At 42.2% G+C, this 24,610-nt stretch overlaps 1 protein-coding gene across 3 annotated transcripts in view; it reads left to right on the top strand.

Annotated features, from left to right (window-relative positions):
• Window positions 1-24,266, top strand: part of PTDSS1 (phosphatidylserine synthase 1) — a 50,769-nt gene extending 26,503 nt beyond the window's left edge. The window contains exons 9-14 of one of the 3 annotated variants that reach the window (XM_084849070.1): window positions 4,350-4,415; window positions 11,545-11,644; window positions 13,736-13,804; window positions 15,073-15,142; window positions 17,969-18,031; window positions 20,853-20,938. In XM_084849070.1, the coding sequence (XP_084705196.1) occupies window positions 4,350-4,415; window positions 11,545-11,644; window positions 13,736-13,804; window positions 15,073-15,142; window positions 17,969-18,009 (346 nt within the window). In that variant the 3' untranslated portion in view covers window positions 18,010-18,031; window positions 20,853-20,938. Of the gene's footprint in view, window positions 1-4,349; window positions 4,416-11,544; window positions 11,645-13,735; window positions 13,805-15,072; window positions 15,143-17,968; window positions 18,032-20,852 lie in introns of all 3 variants that reach the window. The other 2 variants (XM_084849068.1, XM_084849069.1) reach the window with 2 other exon arrangements.
• Window positions 24,267-24,610: the final 344 nt, after the last annotated feature.

Here is a 24,610-nt window from a genome sequence, read left to right as displayed (position 1 = left end):
ATCCACACAATCAAAGGCTTTAGCGTAGTTAATGAAGGAGAAATAGACGTTTTTCTGGAATTCTCTTTCTTTCTCCATGATGCAGCGAATGTTGGCGATTTGATCTCTAGTTCCTCTGCCTCTTCGAAACCCAGCTTGTACTTCCGGTAGTTCTCGGTTCACATACTGCTGAAGCCTAGCTTGTAGGATTTTGAGCATAACCTTGCTGGCATGTGAAATGAGCGCAATTGTACAGTAGTATGAACACTCTTTGGCATTGCCCTTCTTTGGAATTGGAATGTAAACTGACCTTTTCTAGTCTTGCGGCCATTGTTGAGTGTTCCAAACTTGTTGGCATATTGAGTGCAGCACTTTAACATCATCATCTTTTAGGATCGTAAATAGCTCATCTGGAATACTATCATCTCCGCTAGCTTTGTTGTTAGTAATGCTTCCTAAGGCCCACTTGACTTCACTTTCTAGGATGTCCGGCTCAAGTTCCGTGACCGCACTATCATGGCTCTCAGGGACATTCAGATCTTTCCTGTATAGTTCTTCTGTGTATTCTTTCCACCTCTTCTTCATCTCATCTGCTTCTGTTAGGTCCCTGCCTTCTTTGTCCTTTATCATGCCCATCTTTGCACAAAACGTTCCCTTGAGATCTCCAATATTCTTGAAGAGATCTCTAGTCTTTCCCATTCTATTGTTTTCTTCGATTTCTTTGCATTGTTCATTTCAGAAGGCTTTCTTGTCTCTCCTTGCTATTCTCTGGAACTCTGCATTCAGTTGGGTATATCTTCCCCTTTCTCCCTTGCTTTTCACTTCCCTTCTTTCCTCAGCTACTTGTAAAGCCTCATCAGACAGCCACTTTGCTTTCTTGCATTTCCTTTTCTTTGGGATGGATGATTGCTGCCTCCTGAACAGTGTTACAGACCTCCGTCCATAGTTCCTCAGGCACTCTGTCTATCAGGTCTAATCCCTGAAATCTATTCCTCACCTCCACTGTATATTCATAAGGGATATGATTGAGGTCATACCTGAATGGTTTAGTGGTTTTCCCTACGTTCTTCAATTTAAGCCGAAATTTTGCGATAAGAAGCTCATGATCTGAGCCACAGTCAGCTCCAGGTCTTGTTTTGACTGACTGTATAGAGCTCCTCCATCTTTGGCTGCAAAGGACATAATCAATCTGATTTCGATATTGACCATCTGATGATGTCCATGTATAGAGTCGCCTCTTGTGCTGTTGGAAAAGAGTGTTTGCTATGATCAGTATGTTCTCTTGGCAAAACTCTCTTAGCCTTTGTCCTGCTTCATTTAGTACACCAAGGCCATGCTTGCCTGTTATTCCGGTGATTTCTTGACTTCCTACTTTGGCATTCCAATCCCCTATGATGAAGAGGACATCTTTTTTTGATGTTAGTTCTAGATGGTGTTGTAGGTCTTCATAGAACCGAACAACCTCAGCTTCTTCGTCCTCAGTGGTTGGGGCATAGCCTTGAATTACTGTACTTTTGAATGGTTTGCCTTGGATTTGTACTGAGATTATTCTATCGTTTTAAGATTGTACCCCAGTACTGCTTTTCCCACCCTTTTGTTGACTATGAGTGCTACTCCATTTCTTCTAAGGGATTCTTGCCCACAGTAGTAGATATAATGGTCACCTGAATTAAATTCGCCCATGCTTGTCCATTTTAGTTCGCTGATTCCCAAGATGTCGATGTTCAATCTTGCCATCTCATGTTTGGCCACCTCCAGCTTACCTTGATTCATTGATCTGACATTCCAGGTTCCTAAACAATATTGTTCTTTACAGCATCTGACTTTCTTTTCACCACCAGACACATCCACAGTTGAGTGTCCTTTCTGCTTTGGCCCAGCCGCTTCACTCTTTCTGGTGCTACTTGGAAATTCCCTCTGCTCTTCCCCAGTAGTATATTGGACCCCTTCCGACCTGAGGGGCTCATCTTCCGGCATCATATCTTTTAGCCTTGTCATATGTTCCATGGGGTTTTCTTGGCCAGAATACTGGAGTGGGTTGCCATTTCCTTCTCCAGTGGACCACATTTTGTCAGAACTCTCCACCATGACCTGTCCATCTTGGGTGGCCCTGCACGGCATACCTTATGGCTTCACTGAGTTACACAAGCCCCTTCGCCACAACAAGGCAGTGGTTTAGTGTTGCATGAATGTGCAGCAGCAAGCCTCATGCTTTCATACTCCCCCCTTCAGCTGTGATATGCAGCTGTGAGACTAGAAGCATATTCTTCCATTTTTAAACTAGCCAGACTTTGTTATTAAGTCCAAACTGGGGCAACTGTGGTTAATTTTAAACAAGCCACAGTTTGATCCTGTCTTACTTGAAAAACAAAACATAGTTTAATTAAGAAGTCTCCCCCCACCCGCCCCTGGTCCTGTTCAGATGTACCAAGAAACTCTGGTTGATTTAAAACAGGAAGTGAATGCTTCTGATCTCCATCACTACAGCAACACTGGAGGAGGAGAGGAGAGTGAGAGCTGCGCGTGAGCCCAAGGCTAGCTGCTGCTAAAGCATGTAGTGCTACATTATGATTTATCGGTATGTCCAAAAAGAGCCATAAGGGAAAGTGCAGGCAGCATTCTCCCCTGTTGCTCAGTAAGTCGTAATACAGTCAAATAACATTAAGCATATTAGGCTGCTTGTATTTATATTTTGGCTGTTCAACAATTCCTTGCTTTCTGGTTACAGGCCTGCTATCTTTGAACACAGTTCTGGTTCACATTCCGTTAACATATTTCTGTGCAGTGCAATCTTACTCAGAAGGAAGTCCCACTGTGTTCAGTGAGGCTTACCCCCAGTCAAGTGTACAAAGGATTGCAAGCTTTATGGCGCAATCCTATGCATGTTTAGACAGAAAAACGTACAACCCCCAGCATGCCCCAGCCAGCCATGCATGGTTGGGGCATGCTGGGAATTGTAGGACCCTTTTTCTGTCTAAGCATGCATAGATAGGATTGTGCTCTTAGTTTTCTTATCCAAAAGATCTCTGTCCACATTCAAAGGATCTCTGCAATCCTATACCCATTGCCGAGGAGTAAGCCCCATTAAATTCAAATGAACTTATTTTGGAGTATACATATATACGATTGCACTGTTATTCTCGAAACACGGCTTTCTCCTTTCCTCAGTCAAATCTCATAGGAGCTTTCTTTTAATATGAGAAACAACTTCAAAATAGACTCTTAACAGAAAAATCCAAATTTGTTGATCTGAGGTTAATGCTGTGTATGCTTTGTACTATTCTGCATGTAGGCAAACCAAGATATTCCACTGGTAGTCTACCTGGCTTTTCTGCCCACTTTATCATTCTCAGTTGTACATCTGTCTTGACTGTATAGTTTACCAAATTTCAAACATTGTTGTACAAATATAACGTCAGCTTGACAGTTACGATTACAAATAGAAACATTTGCTAGTCTTCGGGCAGGGGGCTGGGAACGTATCTTTTCTGCTTTTAGTGCTCTGTGTGATTGTTTTATTTTGCTGGCAGTCATCAAAGAGCAAGGATGCAGAACCCCAGCCCACAGGCCTAATCTGACCCGTGGAGTCTCCTAGGCTCCTTCAAGGCCCGATGCCTGGAAGAATCCCTCCTGGAGGGAATTTCCATGGTTATCTCCTATCTCAGGTCAGAGATAACAGTGGGAATGCAGGCTGGCGGGGACTCAACCACTTCTAGGAAGAGCAGCTGCTCTTTAAGGGCAAAGGCCAAGTAGCTTCACACAGCAACGCGAGAAGCCAGGGACTTCGTCAGCACTGGAAGGCGTGGTTGCTTTGCACAATGCTGGACAAGTCCTTTTCTCCATGATGAGAGAGGCATAGAACTCTGTGCCTCTCCCAGCACAGAGAAAGGCTAAAATGCTGGGAGGGGAGGCGGAGGCGGGTGATGACCTCAGTGGGTGAGGCTGCACCTACTGATGCCATCCAGCCCATAGAGGGCCTGGTGGTGGTGGGTAATCCAGCCCCCTAGCCAAATGCTGGATAGTATCCAATGTTAGTCCTATGTAGACTAGACCCACTGAAATAGGGGGTTGAACACGATGGTTTTATAGGCCCCTTCGAAGCCTACTGTTCTATGATTCTATGAAATTAATGAGACTTGGATTAGTCACAACTAACTTAAGTCCCATTCATTTTGATGGGTCTACTCTGCATAGGAATAACATTGGATACTACCCACTGTTCTGTACCCCTGTCCTAGAGGCCTTACAATGTTTAATTGCACTCCTGTCTCATAAAATTGAATAGGGGCAAAAAAAAAATAATTTTGCTAGCTATCATTGAAGTGTGTAATTATCTGTTTCACTTACTTTTTTTCTGTTTTTTGATCCAGACAGTACTATGCTTACCTCACAGACACACAGTGCAAAAGGGTAGGAACTCAGTGCTGGGTGTTTGGGTAAGTTTTTGTTGTAGTTGAAAATGTTAAGACTCTTGTGATCTGACTCAATGAGAAGAGAAACCTTTGCTCCCCAAAGCGCCCTGAGAATAAGAAATTTATTTTATATATTTCTTACATAAAGAAATATATATATATAAATCTTATTATAAAATATGTAATTTATTGTATATATTTCTTATATTTATTTCCTATCTGTCTTCTGTGGAAATCAAGATGGCATACATAGGATCCCAGATAGATTCCTATCCAGGCCCTGGACCCAGACCTAGGCATGCTTAGTGTCAGCAAAATTGCTGCATCCTGTGTCTTCAGAGCATGGCCTGGGGCTGACAAATAGCTTGGATGTTTATTTTCCTTGAAATAGTTGCTGGAAAGTAATCTTAGATACTTAATGCCTCAACCTGCAGTTGTGACATTTATTAGTTTAGACTTTAATTTTAGCCCTATTCAAGTGTTCTTTTCTCCATGCAGTTAATCGAGCGTGAAGAGAAAGCAGGGCTGCGCATGGGTTCCAGCTCATGGCAACACCCTTAAGCACCTGTGTGCGTTCAGCCGTCTCCCCCTCTGCAGACGTACCTCCCAATGCCTGGGGAGTATGGGGGTGTGGCCAGGTCGTGTAGCCCTGCTCTCTCTCTCCTCACGGTTTTGGTCACGTGGAGAAAAGAATGTATAGGGCTTTTGTATGCCGCTTTTCCACAAGGGAAACTGTTCAGTCTGACAGAATACAAAATGAAAACAATAAGAATAATGCACCAAATGAGGTATCATCAGTCACCATTTCAGCAATGTATAAGCAATTCATTTCAATATGAATTGCTTAGATTCCTGCATTGAGCAGGGGGTTGGACTCGATGGTCTTATAAGTCCCTTCCAACCCTATTATTCTGTGATTCTACCATAACACTACCATTTCAATCACATTTCAGTTATTACCATTTAGAGAGAAGCATAATCTAACATTGAAAAGAATCAGCCTAGTCAAAAGCTCTGTATAGATGTTTTAAATGCCAACATACAGCAGCAGTCAGCCTATGTTAGGCTTATTAGAACCAGTATACGATTCCATGTGCTGTGGGGTCAGGGCTGGCATGCTAACCAAGCAGGGGTTTGTTTTCTTTTCTTTTGTAACATGCGTGCTTGGGGGTGTTAAGAACAAAATCTGTAAATAAAATCTGTATTTTTGGACTTCAATGTTTGAGCTAATTTCCCCACTTCAGAATTAGCTGTTCCTCACTTTGTTGAAGCACAGTGCATAAATCTGCTGCACGAGCACCACACCTCTGGTAAACGCTCCCTTAATCCTGCATTTGTCACTGTGTGTGTGTTTACATATGAGTTTGTGGTGGCGTGTGAGTGAGCGACGGGATACAAACATAGGAAGCGGCTTCATAGTGACTCAGACCGTTGGTCCATTGGTCCATCTATCTCAGTATTCTCTACTACTCACTCACTGGCAGCGATTCTCCAGGGTTTCAGGCAGGAGTCTTTTCCATCCCTACCTGGAGATGTCGGGGATTGAACCTGGGACCTTCTGCATGCAAAGCAGGGGCTCTGCCACCGAACTACAGCAAGTGTCTTTTGCGAGCTTCCTTCCCTTCATGGTTCACAGGATCCATGCCTATTCTTTTCCATCTGGCTTCATTTTATGGCTCCTACATTGCTCCAGTAATGTGTGAACGGGCCCATGGTCCTTTGAAACGGGATCCGAATTTCTCTAAAAATTCAGAAAACATTTAGGAAACTGACTCACTTTCCACTAGGCATTCTCCTGGAGTATGTGGTTTGGCTCCATTCTTGGAACCATATGTAAATGGTTAAGGGTACAATCCTATGCACAGCTGGCAGAGGAATGCTGGGAGTTCTGGACTTTTTTTCCTGTCTAAATATGCATAGGATTGCATTCTAAGTGATTTTTTCTTGCCTGTGAGTCTTTCTTGGCATAATGCAGCAACTTGTGACACCACGTAGTGTGGATTCTTTGGTGAAAGGGGCATGAGGATATTGGTGTGTGAAATAATCTGGTTTGGGCTGAGCTGGATGACCTTCAGGCTATTTCTAGCTTTCTGTAATCTTCCTGAACTTATTGTGTTTTCTCTGTCTTGCACACAAATGGAAGAAAAGAAACAAATCAGTGTAAACATCATTCAAAGGAAGACTTTTCCAATCATGAATTTACAGAAATAGCAATGTTCAGATCGGTACAGTCTGCCCGTATAAGAAGGCCATGCTGAGCTAATAGGCACCAGGGGACTCCTGCTTCGTGCCTTTGGCAAATGTTAAACAAGTAATTTCATCTGTTGATTTGGCCATGGTCCGAACATTTCCCTGTCATCACTTGCTCCGTGTCTGATCCATCTTCAGAGTCTTGTTCTTAATGTCATTAGAACAGCTAGCACTTGTTCTGCTCCTAGCCAAAAGAAAAGACTCTTTCCAAATAATATGTCTGCTTTCCTGAGTAATGTCTGCTAAACAATACCAATGTCATTAAACCTAGGTAGAAAGGGGAGGCTTCAGGGCCAGCCCAAAATATTTTGATGCCCAAGGCAGGAAATTCAAATGACACTCCCACTAATTAACCTAAGAACATAAGAAGAGCCCTCCTGGATCAGACCAAAGGCCCACCTAGGCCAGCATTCTGTTTGCACAGTCACAGCCCATGGATTCTGGGTGGCTTGTTACTCACGGCAACAAGTCACCTTGTCCGGGTTCGCACAACACGACAAGCTGTGCAGCTGAGGGTAATTATGCTAATTGTCTGGCACACATGGCGGGGTAAATAAGCCACTATGGCTTTTTTCCCCCTCTGCGATCATGAGAACTGGGAGGCTGCCTCTGATACAGAAGGTAATCTGTCGTCATCATGACCAGAAGCCACTGGGTTTGCACAGTATGCTAACCCACACTCAGTGGTTGAGTATGGGTTGTCGTTGAACCATAGGTTATTTGTTGAACCTTGGGTTAGCGTGTTGTCTGAACCCAGGGCATTTTCCACAGGGTGTCTTGTGTTAACTATGCAGTGTGGCTTATTTTTCACGAACAAAATAAAACCCGTGGTTTGTTGTTGGGTTATTCAGGGTGGTTAACAAGCCACACTGCATGGTTAACAAGCCACCCTGCAGAAAGTGCCCTGGGTTCAGACAACACACTAACCCAAGGTTCAACAAATAACCCGTGGTTCAGCAACAAACCACACTCAACCACTGAGTGTGGGTTACATGTTATGTGAACAGCCTCATTGATAGACTGGGAAGTCGTCCTTTGCACATCTCGATGAAATGAATGAGGAGCCGTGGAAGGGCCACAGCATCTACTGGAGCTTGTGATTCTCTCTGGCTTTTTTTAACTGTTTGGAGCTACAGTTTGGCCAGGCTTGAGGATAGATTGTCAGCTTAAAAAAGAATGTGTTGATCTTGAATTAGAGGTTGTTCCACGAACTGGACCAGTGGAGTGCACCTCTAATGTCATCGCTTTTAGTTACTAAATAAGTTCAGTACTAGAAGTATTGATTCTGCTGCAAACATTGTAGATGCATTTAGAACTATGGGCTGAGATTCATGCTTCGTTCATGTCCATTTTTATTTAGCTGTTTTGCCTCAAACTTCTTTTATGCCAGCTATTTCATTTATGGCTTCAGGTTGCGATATCTAGGCCTTGAAGCTGTCTTTTAGAATGCTGTAAGCATTGTGAGCAAAGCTTTAACTGGTGAGAGGAGAAGAGGAACAAATAACTTGTCATCATGATCCTGTGGCAAGTCAATCAGGATATCTTTACCTTTTATTCCCCTTTAACTCAATCAATGTATATGGGCCTTGACACAGTAACAGAAGCAAATAAATAAAAAAATTCAGACGGGTCCCTGCCTCAAAGAGCCCACAGTCCAATGTTGACAATGGGAGCGGGGAGAAAATGGGCCAGTTCGCACATAGCAGCAAATCATGGGTTAATTAACCTATGATTTGCTGCGGTGCGTGCTGGGCAAACCCAGACACTTCATGGGTTAACACTCAAAGTTGTTTGTGGGTTGAGCAACCCAGAGTTAATCTAAGAACTGATCATTATAGAGCAACCTACAAGAGGCTGCATATTGAAATCGGAAGTAGCTTGTGCACCAGCACATACTGCATCAAACCATAGGTTAATTAACCCACAAATTGCTACCATTATGTGCAAACCAGGTCAACAAGTGAAGGGGAGGGAAACAAAGGGAGGGGAAAACATTTTTTTAAAATTACAAGAGGGAAGGAATGTGAAAAAAATCTGCATTAAGAGGTACTTCTTATTTCTAATGGGTGTTTAATTTTCCAGAACATAAAGATACGTGTGTAAATACATGTACAGTACTTGGCAGAAGTAGCTGGGGACAAGAGCTTCCATTTTTACTCTGTATCATATAACTCCTTAATTGTCTGATGCTCTCTAAGTATGAAGTAGGATAACTGGGTTTTAATATTGCTTAAGTTCAGATTGTTTTTTTGGTTCAGGGAGCTCTGCAGATGAACCAGATATGATCAAAGACAGATAATGTGACAGACATCTTATCCCTATCTCATTTATTTGGTGGGGGGGTATGGTGAATTGATTTTTCATCTATCTAGTGACAATTGATGAGTGTCTCATTGGAAGGTTCAGGTTTCCCTTTCTAAAACATGATATTAAACCATAAGTTAAACGAACATGGACATCCAGTGAAATCAATACCCTTGTAAAATACATGAGGGAAATATGGCATACATGTGCTTTGCTTTAAAAACCATGTGTGCATGCATGTGCTATGCTTAAAAAGGAAAGAAGGAAAGGAAATTCTGCAATCCAAATTCTGAACTGAGAAAAGCTAAATTCTGGGACCTATAGAAATGACACAATTTTTTTAAAAAATAATCTTACTTTACACACTTTTATTCTGAACCATTTTGCTCATTTTAGGGAGAGATAAGAATCTCTGCAGGCAAAAATGTCCTATCATGGAAATCTTAACTACCCCCTTTGGTTTCCCATATCATTACAACCATAGGGGCCAGAAACTTGTTCTTATTAACGTTTAAAGTGAAAACAGAGGTCCTGGAAAGCAGGAAGCTGAATTCCATGACCAATCACATTCCGTGTGTTGCCTGTGCTCCCACAAAATTATGGCTTATATACAGCCCCAGTACTAGCTGAACATTTCCTTTTGCCTTTGCTGCCATTTATTTAGGGAGCAGTCCTATGGCCGCTAGACAGCAACTAGACAGCCATAGGATATGTTGTTTTCCGGGAACCGACCTTGGAGCCCGCGCCCCAAGGTTAGTTCCTGGAAAACTGACCTCCCCCCACTTCTGCCCTGCCTTGGAGGCAGTGTGGAACAGCCCCTTCCTCCGCGCTCGCAAGAGGAGAATGGAGCGACCGGAAAGGGGCGTGGCTGGGGGGCGTTCCGGGGCGGGGAGAGCGTAGCTGCCTGTACGACACATCCTATGTGTCATACAGCAGCCTCCCTCCCCGCTCTGTGCTCCGGCAGCTAGACAGCCACAACTGGCTGTCTAGCCGAAAAAGCAGGGCATGAGAAGTGCGGAGGGAACGATCCCCTCCATGCTTCTCCTGCCCTGCTTTGGATAGGCAGTCACCTCCGAGTTCGGAGGTGGCCGCCTACCTAGATAGGAATGCACCCATAAACACCTTTATACACTGCTTTTTATATCCATTTTGAAAATTCACAATCTAATAAAAACAACAACATCCATACAATAAAATAAGCTAAATAAAGCAAACGGCAATTAAAAAAATAAAAAGATACAGCACAGCAATGAATTCCATATAAGGACCAAGAAAAAGGCAAAGTAATTAATTTTCAATGGCAGCACATGATGAGTTTTAATCGGTCCTGGATGTGTCTTCAGTTAGGACTGACTGCTCAAAATTGTTTTTAGTTATATGTTGTTTGTGTATATTGTCTGTGTGCCTTTATGTAAATGGATTTTAAACTGTTTATATTGTATTTTAATGTTTTAACTTCTGTAAACCGCCCAGGGAGCTTCGGCTATGGGCGTTTTAGTAATGTAATACATTAATAATAACAATAATAATAATAATAATAATAATAGTAATAATCGTAACAATAATAATGGCCAATAAAAACAGCTTTGCCCATCTTTGGAAACTTAACAGTAGGAAGCTGTATGGATCTCTCTGGGCAGAGTTCCACAGAGCTAGGTCTGCTATTGAGAAAGCCCTGATCCTAGTACAGGCTAACCTTACCTCCTCATAAAATGGCATGTGGAACAGGGTCTCATCTTAAGTGCTGGGAGTGGCTCACATGGGAGAACGTGTTCCTTCTTTTTTTCATGCCAAGGTCTTTCCCAGCCCTGCTATCAGACATCCTCTTAACGGGAGATGCCAGGGGTTGATTTTACCACTAGGCTATCATTGCCTGCTTTAGAGTTTGTTTTTAAGTTATTTTGTACTTCTGCAAACTTGTGTTTTCCCCCAAGCATGTTAATACTTGTCTCTTGTTTCTTAGCGGCCTCGTTTTGTCTACAGCCTTTGTGGCACTCACCACTGAGTCTTCAACTAGAAGGAGTAATAACAGTATTCACAAGTGTGGTGTATTTTTGGTCATATCATAACCACCAAATTCCTGAAGTACAGAGCAATCAGGATTTTATTCCTCCTCAGCCATTGGCTCTGTGGCTGTTCTGGAGCTAATCTTTGCCTCTCTCATGCATTTTCGCTTGTTTTCAGCATACTATTTATGTTGGTATCTGCCTGTTGACAATGCAGAAACAGAGGCAGTTATAATAGATATGAATATTGTGGTCAATGTAGATTTTACGTTTGTGCTGCAAAGCAATTTTTACCAAGATGTAGAAATGCTCTAAGGAACCATCCATAAAGTTCCTTGTAAGGAGAAGGGGAGTAAAGTTGTAACAAAAAAAGGGAAGGGGGTATTTGTTAAAAGTGGGGGAAGGTAAAGGTGAGGTTTTAGAAGCTTTTAAAGGGTTGAGCTGCCTTATGGATGGTCTCCATATCTTGCTTTCCCATCCCTAATATGAGAGTATTATAAACAAAACAATACAGAAAAAGAAAATGAAGGCTGTAAAGTGTGCTATGTGTTAAATGACAACTCAACACTATATTTCTTTTGTCATTCCCTCAGTGTTATTGGTTTCCTTGAAGCTATCGTGTGCATCAAATTTGGTCAAGAACTCTTCTCCAAAACGCAAATATTATACGTTGTGTTTTGGCTCCTTTGTGTGGTAAGTGCCTCTTTCTCCTTTATTTTTCACACATTAATGTTTTAGCCCTTTGTTGCTATACTAAGGGTTAACTTCTGTGTTTACTTCCAAGAGGACACCATCTCCCTCTGGGATTTAGAAGTGGCTCAGTGCAGAGCAGCTGCAACCCATTCAAACATGCATATGCAGTGTTAAGCTCCTTCCCAAGTGACACCAGTCTCAGTCAGCTCCTCCAGTCAAGCTGACTAAGGGTGCAATCCTATGCATGTTTAAACAGAGAAAAGGCCTACAACTCCCAGCATTCCCCAGCCAGCCCTTGTAGGCTTTTTCTTTGTCTAAACATGCATAGGATTGCATCCTAAGTTGCATAGTTATAATTAGTTTTTTCCTAAATGCATGCTAGTCATGGCAAGTTCATAAGTTCAGTTGTAATCTTTAATCTAACCTATGACTTGCTTAGACTAATTGTTTTTTTAGAAGCATAATTGAGGAAAAAGATGCAGTTGTTTTGGTTTTAAAAATTAAATACAAAACTGTAGAGGGAAAGGCCATCTTAAAAGAGGTATTTAACCACTTTCTCTCATATTACAGGAAATGTCTCTTCTAAAATGATGTCTGCTATGATGTGCATATCATTTCAGAACAAAAATATTCTTGTTTCAGAACTACTGTGTTACTCATGCGAATTTAATCAATAGATTGATTCATTAGTTGATCTATTAATTAATCAATCTGCAATCCTATACAGTTCAATTCTATACATGCTTACCTTGGCATAAGTCCCATTGAACTTTATTGGACTTACTTCCCAGTAGACTTGCCTAGGACTGCACTCTCAAATTCATATGGTTGACTGCTATTTCTTTAATTGGGTGACAGCCCTAACATTTCTTTAAGTGGATGACAGTCCTATTCATAATATATTTTATTTTTTAAGAATGTTGTGTCCTTCAAAAACTTTCCCAGGATAGCTTTGTAAAATATCTTTCCCATTGTTTCTCGAATGCAAATTGTACTATCTGTACGAAGCCAAAATGTCCTTCAAGCTGTGGTTTCTAATAACAGCAGAGCATTTGAGCACTGTGGAATCCAATGGGAAGAACACAAAGACCTGTCTGTATTTTGCTAGACTAAGGCCAACAGGAGCTCAAAGTGAAATGCCATCCCCTGGAAGTGGGCCCTTGCTTCCTGACCCCACTACTAATGGGAACCCTGAGTCCTGCCTTCTGAACGTCTGCACTTTGATGCACACATCTCTAAAGGCAAAGCCTACATATGGGCTCCGGTTACATGGAAGCCTTCCTGCGTACAACTGTACATACGAAGGGTTCCCCTTCATAGATATCCCTGTCAACGCACAGACATCCAGGTGGCAAAGCTGTCGGGCACGCAATGACAGGGATGGGGCTAGGTGTCATGTTCCCACTCTATGCATTTAGCCCTAGACGAGGAAGGCAGCATTCAAGGAGGTCTCCCGAGTCTGTTTCTACTAACTTAAAAAGCTAACTGTGCCAGATGAGTTGCATGGCACAGGGATCAAAACCTTGATTCGCTGTCATCAAGTAACTGGAATACATGAAGAGTGCAGTCTTAAGCATACATACTAGAGAGCTTAATGAGACTGACTTCTGAGTAGATGTGCTTAAAATTGCACTGTTAATAGCTCAGTCAAACTGTGTTTGAACAAGGTAAGTAAGAAACCTTATTACTGAAAAGTCTCTTCTATCTACTTGATTTATGGCCTTTTCTATACTGCAGAGTTGTCAGGAGAGCTAGGGATTTCTAACAGAATTCTCAGTCTCCTCACTATCTGCAGTTTTTAGATTCTTTGGTGGAAGGCAGCTCAGTGTAAAAGGTATAAAACTTGTACATGTTTGTAATGGAAATGGCTCCTATGTTTACACTAGGAAAAAGGCCTCAATTTTTGTTGTCCTTGTTCTCCTCCATTGAGCAGTCATAGTACCCCAACAGTGTATTGTATGCCATCTTGCAGGGGACTTGCAGAAAGACAGGTACAAATCCCTTCAGTAATAAATAAATAATATCTGTTGCAGATTTTGACTCTTCTCCCCCACCTCATTCTCTTTTTCCCTTCTATTTCCAATGTTGTAGGCTGTTACTACTTTCCTATGTCTATATGGAATGGTTTGGTATGCAGACCACTATGGACAACGAGAAAAGGTAGTGCCTGTGGGAAATGCTACACTTAGCATAAGACCATTTGCTTCTGTTTACGCCATGTTAAAGAACTGTTGCCAAAGCGTGTTGAGGTTAAGGTGAATTTGCATGTACGGACACTTTCAGATTCCAGTAGTGAGAGGGTTAGAGATTTCAATGTGGAACAAGGGGTCAGGAAGCAAGATTTAAAAGCCTATTCTTGGATATATATACAAGATGAAATTGCAAAGGAAGCACAGTACATTGTAAGAGCATTCATGTTTCATAATAATATGGCAGTGTTATCAAGTCGAATCAAACTTTTTTTTTGTTTTGCAATAGGATTTGTGCCTGTGGCATACATACCTAGTGCACAAGGCCCATTTAATGGATAGATAATGGAGGATAAATCTATGCATGGATATTGGTATGATGACTATATGGGGCCATGTTCAGAGGCAAAATGGCCACGGAATACCAGTTGCTGAGGAACAAGAGTGGGAGAGGGCTCTTGCCTTCATGTCCAGTGTTTGAGCTTCCTTGAGGCATCTAGTTGACCACTGTGGCAAACAGGATGCTAGTCTAGATGGCCTTATCCAGGAGGGTTCTTAACTGTAGAACCAGTGAGTTGGCTAGAAATATAAGCACTTCTGAAAAATAATTGTGACCTTAAAACGCAGAGGGAGGTCAATGCTTCTCTCCTCCCTAAATGTTGCCCGTTTCCATGTTCGTGCAGTGCAATAAATCCTATGTTTATGTATGGTGCCCCTGCATAGATGTGGCTGCTGCATTGCCCAAAAGGATGGAAATGATGGTACCAAGCACCATGCAGATGGAAAAAAGCATGGCACTTGTTTGGTGCATGCATTTACAAATCCACCCTTTTGTGGGAAGACTTGTGTGGTCTAAGCAGAACTGTCAGGCCCAAATATCTCTGTACTGCATAGTCACAGCTGTCATTCCAGTCTTGCGGAGTAGAGCTGGAAAGTAAATAATTAGTGTCACTGCACCTGGGTGGAAGGGCAAACAGGAATGTCAAACACTGGCGGAAGCTTTGCAGTGCATAACAAAAGCACAAGGGAGCTGATGCAGTCTTGTTCTCTAAGGGTTCCTTGTCCTCTCTGCTGTTAGGCCTTCACAACCTTGTTGGCGAGTAGGGAGAAGCCCGCATTGCATGTAGTACTTGCTCAATATCTCTGCAGTTTTAAAAGTACATGTTTGAGTGAGTCCGGAGAAGGAAGCACAGATTACAAAGATGAAACCCCAGATGACGATCCTCTTTGTCTCCACAGACTTTGTCAGAAAGTGAAGACAGCTCGTACATCCCAGATGCCTCCTGGCTTAACTCTAAGTTTACTAGAGGTACTTGAAGCCTTGTATGGTACATTCTGACCCTCTTTTGTCTATAGCAGTAACACCTTTCCACTTTTTCAGCTACCACTCATCCCAACCAAATAATCCTAGGAGATCGCGTGTGTGTGTGTGTGTGTGTGTGGGAGAGAGAGACAGAGACAGACAGAGAGAGATATAGTAGCCCCCCACCCCCACCCCTCATTTTGATTTTTCTTCAGTAGCTCCCTAGGCTGAATTCCCAAGTTACTTTTGCTCACTTCTGCCCTACATAACAGCGGAGGTTCTGAGACCTCCAGGCCATTGAAGCAGCCCTTAGGATACCATGCACTGGTCTCTTGTTAGTCCATCCATCAATTGCTCCATCATCCAGCATAGCCAGTGTTGCATATACTGCTGGCAGGATGGTGTCTCGAGGCCACATGAGGCTCAAGGAAAAATGGCTCCTTAGCCTCACCCCGAGAGGTTGGTTGGTTAGGGTGTGTGTGTGTGTGTGTGTGTGTATTTTGGATACTACCGCTTGTACACAGAGGTTAACTTCCCCCTACTCAGCTTACTGTAGTAGGACTTTACCAGGAAGCTTTGCCTCAGTTGGGCTGCTCAGAGAGTGCCTCAGGTGAGATCTATTGTTGTGGCCTGGCTCTTGTGAGACTGAAAAGCTTAGTGCCTGGCCATTTATCTTACCTCTGGTGGCCATTCTATCTGGCAATTTTCGCTCACATACAGACTTCCTATTGGCTGCTTTTGCATTCCTGGAGTCACTCTCAAGCTTAATTAACCAATAGTTAGGACTGGGGCTAACACAGCAGTGCTTCTAGTTTTGTCAAAAAGGGGAACATGGTCAATAAGAGCCATGCGGCACTCAGTTCTTTGTACTTTCCTCCTTGGTTCTAGGGCAGTTGGCTTCTCCAGCCTATAAGGACCAGGGAGTGTGAATATGGACCACACAACAGCAGACAAGGGCAAATACTGCATAGCACAAGGGGCACGCACCTGAGATGTGTGAGGGCTTTGTATCAGCACAAGAGCTTTTAGAAGAGTTCTGTGCACACTAAGCCGCTTCAGGGCCACATAGGTGAAGGATAATTACAGATGTTCTTTTCATTCCTCTTCCCCAACCTTGTGCTCTCCAGATGTTTTGGACTACAAGTCTCATAATCCCTGGTCATAGGCCATGCTGGCTGGGGCTCATGGGAGTTGTCCAAAACATCTGGAGGGCACCAGGTGGGAAAGTTGCTCCATTCTCTGTTCTAGTATGTGTTATTTTCAGCACTAAACATGAAGCCGTCAGATTTTGCTTTGGGGCTACATTATAAATCGGTATTGATATCCCAATATCTGTTCTCTACATTGATACGCGCTCCCTCTTGAATTCTGTATAGTGATTTTGGCTGGGCTCCAAAGAGCTACTTCAAACATACCCAGAGTCTTGGGCATACCCAGTGGGAGTTTGACTTTTTCCTCTGAACAAATCTATCCTACCATTTCATGAGTTGAAATGCCCCCGAAAAGGGCTGCTGTTTGAGAAACCCCAAGTTCCAAGCACTGTTCAGTATGGTGAACTATTTGGGGAGTTGTTTGGATCTAAACTTCCTATGTTGGCCTTCCTCACCTGGTGCCCTCCAGATGTGTTGGACTACAGCTCCCATCATCTACCCATACTGACTGGAGATGATGGGAACTGTAGTCAAAAACATCTGGAGGGCACCAGGTTGGGGAAAGCTGCTCTAAGTCAGTGGGGGAGTGGGGAGAAATAAAAAAATGAAAGTGTGTATGGTGAACATTTTAAAATCCCACTTCTTATGTAACTCGTTTTTGTTATGGAATGAATTACAACTTTATTAGAAATAAAATATTTGTTAATATAAATTGTTCCTTTTCAACAATATAACATACTTTTTAAAACTGTGTAATTTATATGTTCTATATTATATATCTAACATAGGAAAACACAACATATTTTTCTGTAATATGATCTCTTAACATGATTTCCTAGTAATAATTCCCTTTCTTCCATTTTAGAAATTGACTTGATCTTACATTAACTTGAAAATAAAACTTTTTAAAAAATATTGAAAACATTTTTACTTTTTACAGATTCATTGGCATATTTTTATCCTGCCTTATTTTGTTTTTGTTCTTTGAAACATGTCAGCATATTTTTCCTTATGTTACTTGTTTTTTTAAGGATTTGAATTTAAATAGCTTCAAATGGTTTGCTGTGTATATCTGTAGCACAAGTAAGCCTGGTTACTTTCTTCTACAGTAGTTTAAAATCTTAACTTTGACTGCTGTATTCATTCTTTCGAGGAGTGCAGTCTGCATGTTGTCCAGTTCTCCTTTTATATATTTAATCTCCTTTGTATAGTTTTTTAAACCCAAAATATGAGTCTGGCACTCCATCCAGGCCCTGGATGTTGGGGAGACAGTTGTTGTTCATGAAAGGTTCTTTATTTCCTTTCTCTCTTTTGGCTGCACTGCTCTCCCTTCCTTTACTTTATTCTCTAATTTTCCAGCATCTTCAGTGATAAATTAGGTTATTTTTCATTATTTTGACTTTTACAAATTTGTTTCTGAAATGTCTATATGGTTGGATCTAGACTAGTCATGCATGGAATCAATGGGGCAAGTTAGTCATGATTATTCTAAATCCCACTGATTTCACTAGGTCTACTTTAAGCATGACTCAGTCTGGATACAACCCATTATCTGTTCCTTTTTTTCTTTTCCATTGCCATTCTTCAAGGTTTTCCCAGTTATTTATTTACTTTTATTTATATCTATAAATATTTTTGTTTTTAAAGTTAAGAAAGATATAAACTTGTGGTTAATTTACAGCACAAGCCTATGCATGTCTACTCAGAAGTAAGACCCATTGAGTTCAATGTGACTTACTCCCAGGTAAGTGTGTGTAGGATTCGAGCTGTTCAGTGCAATCCTCTGCATGTTTACTTTCTGTGTTTAATGTGGCCTTAACCCTAGAATTGCAGCCTATTTGACTGCCAAAATTTTGATTCAGTGATTTTCTTCTTAGTATAGGGCAGATCCAACAGTGTCATTCCGCAAACTCAAATAGCACTAGCAGAACTCCACCGAATTTTCCAGTTGTGCGAGCGCTTGTGCCATGCACTAGTGGAGCACATGGGCTGCTCCCGAAAGTGGTTGTGCAACCTGTTGCACAAATGGTTGTGCAAGTGGAACTTCAGATGGATTCTCCCCTTGTGCATTGTTCAGAATGTAGTTTCCGCCAGCACAACATCATTCCTGCTAGCAGAAAGACGCTCCCCTTAGTTTCTGTACCTTCTCTTGTTTTCTTGCAGCTTCACCTCCCCTGGTTTTTCTCTGCATGTGTAAGAGAGTTCTGTACAATGTGTCTGTGCGCTACATAGGTTGCACCCAATCACTGTGTACCCGTTTAGCCCCATTGCAAATCAACTCCATTTGGCGGGTCTATAATTTTCAATTTGAAATGTACCCTAAATCTGATTCCCAAATATTATTAATTTGTATTTATTTCAGTAATTTAAACAGGTTTTGTGGGCCTGTGTTGGACACCTTGAAGCCTCCCAGTTCAGTTATGGGCTTATGCATGGAACCAGAGTGTGGAGAGAAGCCTAAAAGTAAAGCCGCCATCTCTTTAAAAATCCAGCGTAGCTTCTCCACTTCGTAGCACTCCACATTACACGCATTCACCATGCGCACTGTCAGGAATTCCCCTTGGTGATTCTGTCTACCACACATCTGTTGGAAATCTCTCCCAATTCTCACCTTTTACTTAAACCTTCCTGAATTGTTGAAAGATGCCAATGGCCCATCTCCTAAGGTGTTCATCTGCATATGTGCTGGAGGTGTCCAGCCCCATTCAATTATGCCTGAGTGGAGGATCCATCTCCTCTATCAACCCCCTCCCCTGGTTCCGTGAGGTTAAAAATGGGAATTATTCCCTATGAAAAATTGTCATCTTCTGAACATCATGGGTGAGCTTTGCTCCTCATATGGAAGTTTGAGCTTCCTCTATCATAGATTATTTAGAGAGCAAAGTGTTGAGGGTTTTTGCTAGCTATCTGTTTTGTTCCTTGTCCCATACATTTGTTCTTAATAAAGCTTCTAAATTTGGAACATGGGTTTGACTCAATGCTTTTACAGCCCAGTGAGAGACTCTCTCCCATGAGCCTGGCTGCTGTGCAGACTTAGGGCAACAGAAGGGTGCATGGGCTGAAGAGCGCCATCCAGCGCCTGCTGCAGGTTTTTATGGGCCCTTGAGCAAGTTACCCTCAATGGGCCCCCCACTGAGTCTACCTTCTCACCACTGTTGTCCCTAATTGCTGTTGCTGCTCATCCTCTTTCTCACCATTGCTACCACTTGCTTGCTTGACAGGCAGAGAGCCAGGGAGCAAGTAGGCAGTGGCATCTACTGCTTTTCCTTCTCACCTCCACCACTGTCTGGGCCAGAGAGAGAGGAAGATAAAGAAGCAGGTTGTAGTGAAGAGGAGCAAGTCTACGGGACTCTTGTCACTGGGCCCTTGCTAGGGTGTGGGCCCTTGGTCAGTGCCCAACCATGCCTACCTTTGACACTGGCCATGGTGCCATCCATTGACAATACGTCCCAGCTGGCTGCCACCACTGTCCCGATCTGACACTTGCCCAAAGCTGTTTCACTCACTTCCTGCCCAAAAGTTGTGGTAAAATTGTGAAAGGGTAGCAAAAGAAAGTGGAGAGTCTGCTCTGGCTGTGGCCCCATAGCAGTTTGGCATCTTCTCACAGGATTCCACATGTGTAGCCCCACCTGGTTGGACAAATGAGTTCTGCCCCATGTAGTTTCCTGTCCAGCTGTGGATAATTGCTAAAAGCCTTTTTAAAGTAGGTAAAATTATGCTCCTCATTGCTTCAGCGAAAGAGAGGGAGTCTGGCTGTGGTTCCTACAGCTGGCTGGGTGAAAGGTTCATTCTGCCTGTTTTCTGCTTGGCCTGTCCCTTTTTTTCCAGCAGCTGTTTTCCTTCTTTTCGTGTAGGTGCACTGCTCTTAACTGCCATCCTTCAGAATCCCAAAGTTCATGTGCATAGCTAATTGACTTTCCCAGGGTTTGGGCAGTGGGATATTGAGACCTAGGCCCTTCTTCCCCTTCTTTTTCATAAATCAGAAGTTACTTACAAAGCTACATCTCATAAGGCAGTGGTGGGCAGAAGGCAGATCTCCAAATGTTTTGGACTTCACCTCCCAGAAGCCCCTGCCAGCATGGCCAGTGTTCAGGAATTCTGGGAGTTGAAGTTCAAAACATTTGGCAATCTACCTTCTGCCCACCGGTGCCCTGAGGTGTTCTTCTGCATGTGTGCTAGACCTGCCATATCGCTCATGAAAAAACCCCACCTAGAGAGCTGTCCAGCCCCACTCGGTTATTAACCTCTTCCCTGCTCTCGCTTGAGATCCCTAATCTTGCCCTCTTCTTCCATTTTAAGCACCCAGCGTATCCACATGCCAGCTACCCACTTTACTAATATAAGGAGTGATGAAAGATTTGACAAGACTAGCCATTATTACACTGTGATTAAGCAGTTGCCTTAACAAGGGGCAGAGGAATATGTCGGTAGTTAAACCACTAGATGGCATGCTGGTTTCAATGAAATTGTATATGCATTAACAAATCCAGGGATTACATTTGTGAGAAACAAAACAGCTCCTTCAAAATAACTGCATGTGTATGTGTGTGTGAATTGCTTGTCAGGAACGGAAGACAGTCCACCGAAACACTCAAGCAACAGCGAGAGCCATTCATCTAGGAGGAGGAATCGCCATTCCAAAACAAAAGTAACCAATGGAATTGGCAAGAGATAGAGAGACGGTCAGTTTCTAGATCTGTAACGGAAGCGTGGCTGAGAGCTAAGAAGCAGAACTGGGCCTGATTCTGAATTCCCTGCTTGAAGTGAAGGCCAACAAGAGAAGAGGAGGAGATGGAGTGTGGGGGAACAGCATCTTCAGCAACCAGAGGCTTGGACCTCATTAAGATGGAGCTCATCTGTGTATTGCAAATCATTAGCTGCTGTCACTTGCCATTCACTGGCTTAAATCTAACCTCTTCCGCACTTGATACTCAAAGCAGTAGTAATATTATCTTCAAAGGCAAAATAGTTGCTTGCTCCTGAGGGGTTCATGTGATAGTCTTTGTTCAAGCAGTGTGAATGACTTCTGAAGGCCTTTCTTTAGTTGGGAATGATAACCCAGAGTTAACTGACAACTGGTTGTTGTTTTTTCCTATATTGCTTTGGCTGTGGCTTTTTAAAATTTTTGTTTTGCATTTTTGTTTGTTCATTTAACAGAACTCTTTGACTGAAGGATGCTCTGCCTTTGTTCTCGATCTGACAGCTAAGCTTCTCCGTGCTATTATTGCTTTTTAGTTAATCATACTTCCGTATTTCGACCAGCAGGAAATATTAGAAAGCATGTTCATGATTTTGTCCAGTTAATTTTTTATAATGTCCAACTTTGCTGAATGTTCATTGTGTTCACTCCTTTCTCAGATAGTCATGTACATCTGTTACGCGACAAGGGCTGTGACTGCCCTAAGTGGTGCTGACGCAGACCCAGCCTCCTTTAAACACATGTATACATCCTGTTTGTTTTCTGGCAGCTCCTGTGTTTCCTGTATGTTTATCATCACTTCAGGTACACCAGACAGTTTCCTCTTGATAGGCCTCAGCCCCCCAGCTGCAACAAAATGATCCCAGTTTTAAAGAAAAACTCATGCTTAAAGCTTTGCAAACCCTGCCAGGCCTGATAAGATGGCTGATCTGTGAGAGTGCTGATGGCATCCTTGGTATTTATTTATTTTTTAAAATCATTTAATGCAAACTCATTCCACTTCTTCCTGGGGTCATTTTTACAGAATGCTTCAGTCAGGTTTTTTGTTTTGTTCCCCATTAATTTTTTTTTTAAAAGAGCCATAAAATACACCACTGATTACAAAGCAGAGTCAAACAGGGCCATTCCCAAGAAAGGAAATGGTCAAAATAATGAAGTATTAAACCGTGAGGATTGCGCTACCAGAACAAAGACGATTTTGCATTGATTTTGTTTTCTGTGTTTAGTTGGTCTTCCTTTGTATGTGCCAACTAGGTTGTGGGGCTGGTTACTCTGGAAGACTTGGCAAAGAAGACAGGTTGAATAACAACCCACATGCTCAGCATTACTCTTCATCTGGGAAGTGCTGCTTGCTGTGATAATGTCACAGGATATGCACCCCAAGGTCTGAAATATTGTGAAGACTTTATGATGAAGTGACTGTAAATAGAAAAAGACCACTATAATCTATGATGTCATATGTGTCCAGAGGATCAGCTTTTTGAATGTGATCACTATGCAGCTGCTAATCCACAGAAAGCTCTGTTTTTCTTTTCAATCACGAATGTGCAAACTCTTGCATCAAAAGTTGCTATATCCTATTTCCTGCAACTATGCTAAATGTTACAGAATTGGGGGGGGGGGAGACACATGTGCATCTGGAACATTTTTCCCAACAAATGTTGGTCTCTCATTCATATCCCGAAAGTTGTGAGAAAATTCATGTATTTTTAGCATGCTACATAATTCTTGAATGTATTTGGGATGCTCAAGTTCATTCAGTTTGATCTAATTCCTTGTCAGTTACTAAAAGACAGAGGAATGTGTGTGTTTTTTCTGTTGTATTCAAGACCAAAGCCAGAAGATTTTAATGTTCTTATGAAAACTGCAGGCAGTTCATTTTTAGTGTTAATAATGCCCACTGTCCCAAAGAGCCTGCCCTGTTTTGCAGAACTTATAACATGCAGAATTCTGGTTCTGCTGAAGTCAATAATAAAGTTCCCGTTCACCTTGTGAGGGATGCAGTCTCTAGTCTACAGTGCAGTTTCATGTAGAAAAGCCACATTTGTCAGTTGAAACAAGTACTTATGTACACAGTTACCTGCATCGTTCACTGTCCATGCTGTCCTTTTGCAAAACCAGAACTGGTGTTAACATTTACAGTGGCTGGGATGCAACGGGCCATGTATGTAGGGGCTTTTCAGACACCTTCTGCCAGCAGTTAACTCCCTGAGCATCCTGAAAAGCTGCTCTGAAAGGTCCATAGCATCCCATGTGGAGCTGGAGGATGAGAACTAGTGCTGGAAGGGGAAATTGGAAACATACAAAAAACTATATGCCCACAAAGCCCTTATGCACTTTGGTGCTTGGCCTGTATAACCTCCCCCCCACCCCCCACCATCCATTATTAAGGAATTATGGAAGACTCTTTTGCATGAGTAAGCTTGGAAGAAGAGCCCTCTTTTTAATGAATCCCTTTAGAATACAGGGATTGTATCCATAATCTGACACTCGCCCTTTAAATAATAAATTATGTAAAGTCTTCAAGTATTGCGTGAACTATGGGCATGTTCTGTAGCGCCATTGGTTATCCTGGCTCAAAGTGATATTTACACTTTTGGTTCATATTCAGCCTGCAGAGTGAGAACTTTTGCTATGTATTTTCCATGGACATGAGGCCTGGACAAGTAGAAATAGTGGAACGGGGCTTTGATATACAAAGGGTTCAGACTTGAGAGTTTTGTCCCATAACTAGTAAATTCCACATGTGAGCTGTAACACTATCTCTAACCTTGTACTGAGAATTCTGGAAGGTATGTACTTGTTCCCATTTAAATGTTTTTAAACTTGCTGCCTTTTTCCATTTCTCCTCTCCTCACTTTTTCATTTTTCTACTTGTAGACACTCCAGGTTGTTGTGGTGGCTGTTCTTAAATTAATCATTTACTGCTTATTGAAAAAGAGGTTGACCTGGTTCCTCTGGAGACTGTATCATATCAGTCATTGATGGGGGAGCCTAACCTGCTATGCTGTGGTCTGAACAGTGGCAACAGCTTATAACATTGCAAAAGCTTCTGATACAAAGAAGGTTTGTTTTTGTTTTTTTAAAGAAGGCCAAGAGGGACATATAAAATAGGGAAACAACTAGCCACCCAAAGCAAACATATTACCAGCTGCCAGTATTAAATCTGGGTAGCACATTGTTACGTGTAAGAGACAGTGTCTAATAAATACATGGAATTTGGCTTCAACTCTGCTTTTGGCTACTTGCCTGTGAAAAATAAAGTCCTGAATGCCTGGGATTAATTTAGTGTTTCTTTTGTTAATGCCCTGATATTTCAAAACAAAACAAAAAGACAGAAACAAAATAGGCTATGCTATGTGAACTGTCATTATCTCTGTTAGATGTGTGCTATATCAATTGCACAGTTGGATTATTTCCTGCCTTTTGGCTACTTGGTAAAAAATAAAAATCTCTCACTTTATTTCTGTCACACACAGAAGGTGACATCTCGGGAGCTCTTCCTCTTCTATAAATATTATGTTGCCATTAAATTCCATCTCCAAAATGAACTCTGCCAATGAAACATTCCAAAAACCTCTTGCTTTCTGCCTCTTGGGATGGATAGATCTTTAACACCGAGTA

This window comes from Heloderma suspectum, chromosome 4, assembly GCF_057233095.1.
Source record: "Heloderma suspectum isolate Gila_16-S chromosome 4, 16-S_ref, whole genome shotgun sequence".
NCBI lineage: Eukaryota > Metazoa > Chordata > Lepidosauria > Squamata > Helodermatidae > Heloderma > Heloderma suspectum.
Note: the sequence above shows the minus strand (reverse complement) of the source record. Positions and strands in the feature narration are given on the sequence as shown.